At 40.5% G+C, this 7,132-nt stretch overlaps 1 protein-coding gene across 1 annotated transcript in view; it reads left to right on the top strand.

Moving 5' to 3' along the window:
- Window positions 1–7,132, top strand: part of LOC147087058 (paired amphipathic helix protein Sin3b-like) — a 45,095-nt gene that overhangs the window by 9,985 nt on the left and 27,978 nt on the right. Inside the window, 1 exon segment of the mRNA XM_085978027.1 lies at window positions 6,847–6,961. Within this exon segment, the coding sequence (XP_085834153.1) occupies window positions 6,847–6,961 (115 nt within the window).

Genomic DNA, 7,132 nt, shown 5'->3' with positions numbered 1-7,132 from the left:
TGAGAATAGCAGCCCCTGTGTATATTATTAGAGAATAGCAGCCCCTGTGTATATTATAGAGAATAGCAGCCCCTGTGTATATTATAGAGAATAGCAGCCCCTGTGTATATTATAGAGAATAGCAGCTCCTGTGTATATTATAGAGAATAGCAGCCCTGTGTATATTATAGAGAATAGCAGCTCCTGTGTATATTATAGAGAATAGCAGCCCCTGTGTATATTATAGAGAATAGCAGCCCTTGTGTATATTATAGAGAATAGCAGCCCCTGTGTATATTATAGAGAATAGCAGCCCCTGTGTATATATAGAGAATAGCAGCCCCTGTGTATATTATAGAGAATAGCAGCTCCTGTGTATATTATAGAGAATAGCAGCCCCTGTGTATATTATAGAGAATAGCAGCCCCTGAGTATATTATAGAGAATAGCAGCTCCTGTGTATATTATAGAGAATAGCAGCTCCTGTGTATATTATAGAGAATAGCAGCCCCTGTGTATATTATAGAGAATAGCAGCCCTGTGTATATTATAGAGAATAGCAGCTCCTGTGTATATTATAGAGAATAGCAGCTCCTGTGTATATTATAGAGAATAGCAGCCCCTGTGTATATTATAGAGAATAGCAGCCCCTGTGTATATTATAGAGAATAGCAGCTCCTGTGTATATTATAGAGAATAGCAGCCCCTGTGTATATTATAGAGAATAGCAGCCACTGTGTATATTATTGAGAATAGCAGCCCCTGTGTATATTATAGAGAATAGCAGCCCCTGTGTATATTATAGAGAATAGCAGCCCCTGTGTATATTATAGAGAATAGCAGCCCCTGTGTATATTATAGAGAATAGCAGCCCCTGTGTATATTATAGAGAATAGCAGCCCCTGTGTATATTATAGAGAATAGCAGCCCCTGTGTATTATTATAGAGAATAGCAGCTCCTGTGTATATTATAGAGAATAGCCAGCCCCTGTGTATATTATAGAGAATAGCAGCTCCTGTGTATATTATAGAGAATAGCAGCTCCTGTGTATATTATAGAGAATAGCAGCTCCTGTGTATATTATAGGGAATAGCAGTCCCTGTGTATATTATAGAGAATAGCAGCCTCCTGTGTATATTATAGAGAATAGCAGCCCCTGTGTATATTATAGAGAATAGCAGCCCCGGTGTATATTATAGAGAATAGCAGCCCCTGTGTATATTATAGAGAATAGCAGCTCCTGTGTATATTATAGAGAATTGCAGCCCCTGTGTATATTATAGGGAATAGCAGCTCCTGTGTATATTATAGAGAATAGCAGCCCCTGTGTATATTATAGAGAATAGCAGCCCCTGTGTATATTATAGGAGAATAGCAGCCTGTGTATATATAGAGAATAGCAGCCCCTGTGTATATTATAGAGAATAGCAGCCCCTGTGTATATTTATAGAGAATAGCAGCCCCTGTGTATATTATAGGGAATAGCAGTCCCTGTGTATATTATAGAGAATAGCAGCCCCTGTGTATATTATAGAGAATAGCAGCCCCTGTGTATATTATAGAGAATAGCAGCCCTGTGTATATTATGGAGAATAGCAGCCCCTGTGTATATTATAGGGAATAGCAGCCCTGTGTATATTATAGGGAATAGCAGCCCCTGTGTATATTATAGTGAATAGCAGCCCCTTGTGTATATTATAGAGAATAGCAGCCCCTGTGTCTATTATAGAGAATAGCAGCCCCTAGCCCCTGTGTACATTATAGAGAATAGCAGCCCCTGTGTATATTATAGAGAATAGCACCCCCTGTGTATATTATAGAGAATAGCAGTCCCTGTGTATATTATAGAGAATAGCAGCCCCTGTGTATATTATAGAGAATAGCAGCCCCTGTGTATATTATAGAGAATAGCAGCCCCTGTGTATATTATAGAGAATAGCAGCCCCTGTGTATATTATAGAGAATCGCAGCCCCTGTGTATATTACAGAGAATAGCAGCCCCTGTGTATATTATAGAGAACAGCAGCCCCTGTGTATATTATAGAGAATAGCAGCCCCTGTGTATATTATAGAGAATAGCAGCCCCGTGGTATATTATAGAGAGTAGCAGCTCCTGTGTATATATAGAGAATAGCAGCCCCTGTGTATATTATAGAGATAGCAGCTCCTGTGTATATTATAGAGAATAGCAGCCCCTGTGTATATTATAGGGAATAGCAGCCCCTGTGTATATTATAGAGAATAGCAGCCCCTGTGTATATTATAGAGAATAGCAGCCCCTGTGTATATTATAGAGAATAGCAGCCCGTGTGTATATTATAGAGAATAGCAGCCCCTGTGTATATTATTGGGAATAGCAGCCCCTGTGTATATTATAGAGAATAGCAGCCCCTGTGTATATTATAGAGAATAGCAGCCCCTGTGTATATTATAGAGAATAGCAGCCCCTGTGTATATTATAGAGAATAGCAGCTCCTGTGTATATTATAGAGAATAGCAGCCCCTGTGTATATTATAGAGAATAGCAGCCCCTGTGTATATTATATGGAATAGCAGCCCTGTGTATATTATAGAGAATAGCAGCCCCTGTGTATATTATAGAGAATAGCAGTCCCTGTGTATATTATAGAGAATAGCAGCCCCTGTGTATATTATAGAGAATAGCAGCCCCTGTGTATATTATAGAGAATAGCAGCCCCTGTGTATATTATAGAGAATAGCAGCCCCTGTGTATATTATAGAGAATAGCAGCCCCTGTGTATATTATAGAGAATAGCAGCCCCTGGTGTATATTATAGAGAATAGCAGCCCCTGTGTATATTATAGAGAATAGCAGCTCCTGTGTATATTATAGAGAATAGCAGCCCCTGTGTATATTATAGGGAATAGCAGCTCCTGTGTATATTATAGAGAATAGCAGCCCCTGTGTATATTATAGAGAATAGCAGCCCCTGTGTATATTATAGAGAATCGCAGCCCCTGTGTATATTATAGAGAATAGCAGCCCCTGTGTATATTATAGAGAATAGCAGCCCCTGTGTATATTATAGAGAATAGCAGCCCCTGTGTATATTATAGAGAATAGCAGCCCCTGTGTATATTATAGGGAATAGCAGTCCCTGTGTATATTATAGAGAATAGCAGCCCCTGTGTATATTATAGAGAATAGCAGCCCCTGTGTATATTATAGAGAATAGCAGCCCTGTGTATATTATGGAGAATAGCAGCCCCTGTGTATATTATAGAGAACAGCAGCCCCTGTGTATATTATAGAGAATAGCAGTCCCCTGTGTATATTATAGAGAACAGCAGCCCCTGTGTATATTATAGAGAATAGCAGCTCCTGTGTATATTATAGAGAATAGCAGCCCCTGTGTATATTATAGAGAATAGCAGCTCCTGTGTATATTATAGAGAATAGCAAGCCCCTGTGTATATTATAGGGAATAGCAGCCCCTGTGTATATTATAGAGAATAGCAGCCCCTGTGTATATTATAGAGAATAGCAGCCCCTGTGTATATTATAGAGAATAGCAGCCCGTGTGTATATTATAGAGAATAGCAGCCCCTGTGTATATTATAGAGAATAGCAGCCCCTGTGTATATTATAGAGAATAGCAGCACCTGTGTATATTATAGAGAATAGCAGCCGCTGTGTATATTATAGAGAATAGCAGCCCCTGTGTATATTATAGAGAATAGCAGCCCCTGTGTGTATTATAGGGAATAGCAGCTCCTGTGTATATTATAGAGAATAGCAGCCCCTGTGTATATTATAGAGAATAGCAGCCCCTGTGTATATTATAGAGAATAGCAGCTCCTGTGTATATTATAGAGAATAGCAGCCCCTGTGTATATTATAGAGAATAGCAGCCCCTGTGTGTATTATAGAGAATAGCAGCCCCTGTGTATATTATAGAGAATAGCAGCCCCTGTGTATATTATAGAGAATAGCAGCCCCTGTGTATATTATTAGAGAATAGCAGCCCCTGTGTATATTATAGAGAATAGCAGCCCCTGTGTATATTATAGAGAATAGCAGCTCCTGTGTATTATTATAGAGAATAGCAGCCCCTGTGTATATTTTTGAGAATAGCAGCCCCTGTGTATATTATAGAGAATAGCAGCTCCTGTGTATATTATAGAGAATAGCAGCCCCTGTGTATATTATAGAGAATAGCAGCCCCTGTGTATATTATAGAGAATAGCAGCCCCTGTGTATATTATAGAGAATAGCAGCCCCCTGTGTATATTATAGAGAATAGCAGCCCTTGTGTATACTTATAGTGAATAGCAGCCCCTGTGTATATTATAGAGAACAGCAGCCCCTGTGTATATTATAGAGAATAGCAGCCCCTGTGTATATTATAGAGAATAGCTGCCTCTGTGTATATTATAGAGAATAGCAGCCCCTGTGTATATTATAGAGAATAGCAGCCCGTGTGTATATTATAGAGAATAGCAGCCCTGTGTATATTATAGAGAATAGCAGCCCCTGTGTATATTATAGAGAATAGCAGCACCTGTGTATATTATAGAGAATAGCAGCCGCTGTGTATATTATAGAGAATAGCAGCCCCTGTGTATATTATAGAGAATAGCAGCCCCTGTGTGTATTATAGGGAATAGCAGCTCCTGTGTATATTATAGAGAATAGCAGCCCCTGTGTATATTATAGAGAATAGCAGCCCCTGTGTATATTATAGAGAATAGCAGCTCCTGTGTATATTATAGAGAATAGCAGCCCCTGTGTATATTATAGAGAATAGCAGCCCCTGTGTGTATTATAGAGAATAGCAGCCCCTGTGTATATTATAGAGAATAGCAGCCCCTGTGTATATTATAGAGAATAGCAGCCCCTGTGTATATTATAGAGAATAGCAGCCCCTGTGTATATTATAGAGAATAGCAGCCCCTGTGTATATTATAGAGAATAGCAGCTCCTGTGTATATTATAGAGAATAGCAGCCCCTGTGTAGATTTTTTGAGAATAGCAGCCCCTGTGTATATTATAGAGAATAGCAGCTCCTGTGTATATTATAGAGAATAGCAGCCCCTGTGTATATTATAGAGAATAGCAGCCCCTGTGTATATTATAGAGAATAGCAGCCCCTGTGTATATTATAGAGAATAGCAGCCCCTGTGTATATTATAGAGAATAGCAGCCCTTGTGTATATTATAGTGAATAGCAGCCCCTGTGTATATTATAGAGAACAGCAGCCCCTGTGTATATTATAGAGAATAGCAGCCCCTGTGTATATTATAGAGAATAGCTGCCTCTGTGTATATTATAGAGAATAGCAGCCCCTGTGTATATTATAGAGAATAGCAGCCCCTGTGTATATTATAGAGAATAGCAGCCCCTGTGTATATTATTAGAGAATAGCAGCCCCTGTGTATATTATAGAGAAATAGCAGCCCCTGTGTATATTATAGAGGAATAGCAGCCCCTGTGTATATTATAGAGAATAGCAGCCCCTGTGTATATTATAGAGAATAGCAGCCCCTGTGTATATTATAGAGAATAGCAGCCCCTGTGTATATTATAGAGAATAGCAGCCCCTGTGTATATTATGGAGAATAGCAGCCCCTGTGTATATTATAGAGAATAGCAGGCCTTGTGTATATTATAGAGAGTAGCAGCCCCTGTGTATATTATAGAGAATAGCAGCTCCTGTGTATATTATAGAGAATAGCAGCCCCTGTGTATATTATAGGAGAATAGCAGCCTCTGTGTATATTATAGAGGAATAGCAGCTCTGTGTATATTATAGAGAATAGCAGCCCCTGTGTATATTATAGAGAATAGCCAGCCCCTGTGTATATTATAGAGAATAGCTATATTATAGAGAATAGCAGCCCCTGTGTATATTATAGAGAATAGCAGCTCCTGTGTATATTATAGAGAATAGCAGCCCTGTGTATATTATAGAGAATAGCAGCCCCTGTGTATATTATAGAGAAATAGCAGCCCCTGTGTATATTATAGAGAATAGCAAGCCCCTGTGTATATTATAGAGAATAGCAGCTCCTGTGTATATTATAGAGAATAGCGGCTCCTGTGTATATTATAGAGAATAGCAGCCCCGGTGTATATTATAGAGAATAGCAGCCCCTGTGTATATTATAAGAGAATAGCAGCTCCTGTGTATATTATAGAGAATAGCGGCTCCTGTGTATATTATAGGGAATAGCAGCTCCTGTGTATATTATAGAGAATAGCAGCCCCGGTGTATATTATAGAGAATAGCAGCTCCTGTGTAATATTATAGAGAACAGCAGCTCCTGTGTATATTATAGAGAATAGCAGCTCCTGTGTATATTATAGAGAATAGCAGCCCCTGTGTATATTATAGAATAGCAGCCCTGTGTATATTATAGAGAATAGCAGCCTCTGTGTATTATAGGGAATAGCAGCCCCTGTGTACATTATAGAGAATAGCAGCCCCTGTGTACATTATAGAGAATAGCAGCCCCTATGTATATTATAGGAATAGCAGCCCCTGTGTATATTATAGAGAATAGCAGCCCCTGTGTATATTGTACCAATATGTTTTGTGTGTATATTCTAACGTAGGTTAATATATTTTTTATTATCTGTCTCTCTCTCCTCTCTCTCCCCCACCCTCCCCCTCTCTCTCCATCCCTCTCCCTATGTCTGTCTCTCTCGCTCTCTGTCTCTCTCTGTCTCTCTCGCTCTGTCTCTCTCTCTGTCTCTCTGTTTCTCTCTGTCTCTCTCTCTCTGTCTCTCTCTCTCTCTCTCTCTGTCTCTCTCTCTGTGTGTGTGTGTACGTCTCTCTCTCTCTCTCCCTCTCCACACTCCCTCCCCTCCCTCCTCCCCCTCCTCTCTCTCCCTCCTTCCCAGCCTTTGCGAACCTGATTGCAGCGCTCTGGGACCCCTCAGCTCCGGGCCCATCAAACCCCATCCAGTTTCCAGCGAAACATTCCAGAAATTCGTCCCCTCACTTCATGGGCTACAGGTGAGCCATGCCCGCGCGTGTCTCATGTCCCTCCTGCCGCGGGTTTGCCCCTTGCCTGTACCCCCCCCCTCCAGCCGCCCCAGGGGCTGGCTTGGTAACACCACCCCGGATCCCCCCCAGCATCACCTGCCGTACTTTTTCTGTGCCCCTTGAGTCGCAGCCTGAAACTCG

This window comes from Somniosus microcephalus, unplaced genomic scaffold (genome assembly GCF_052327205.1).
Source record: "Somniosus microcephalus isolate GS21.2 unplaced genomic scaffold, FLI_Smic_1.0 unresolved_chr6, whole genome shotgun sequence".
Taxonomy (NCBI): domain Eukaryota; kingdom Metazoa; phylum Chordata; class Chondrichthyes; order Squaliformes; family Somniosidae; genus Somniosus; species Somniosus microcephalus.
The sequence above is the reverse complement of the archived record's forward strand: the minus strand, read 5'-3'. Positions and strand labels throughout refer to the sequence as shown.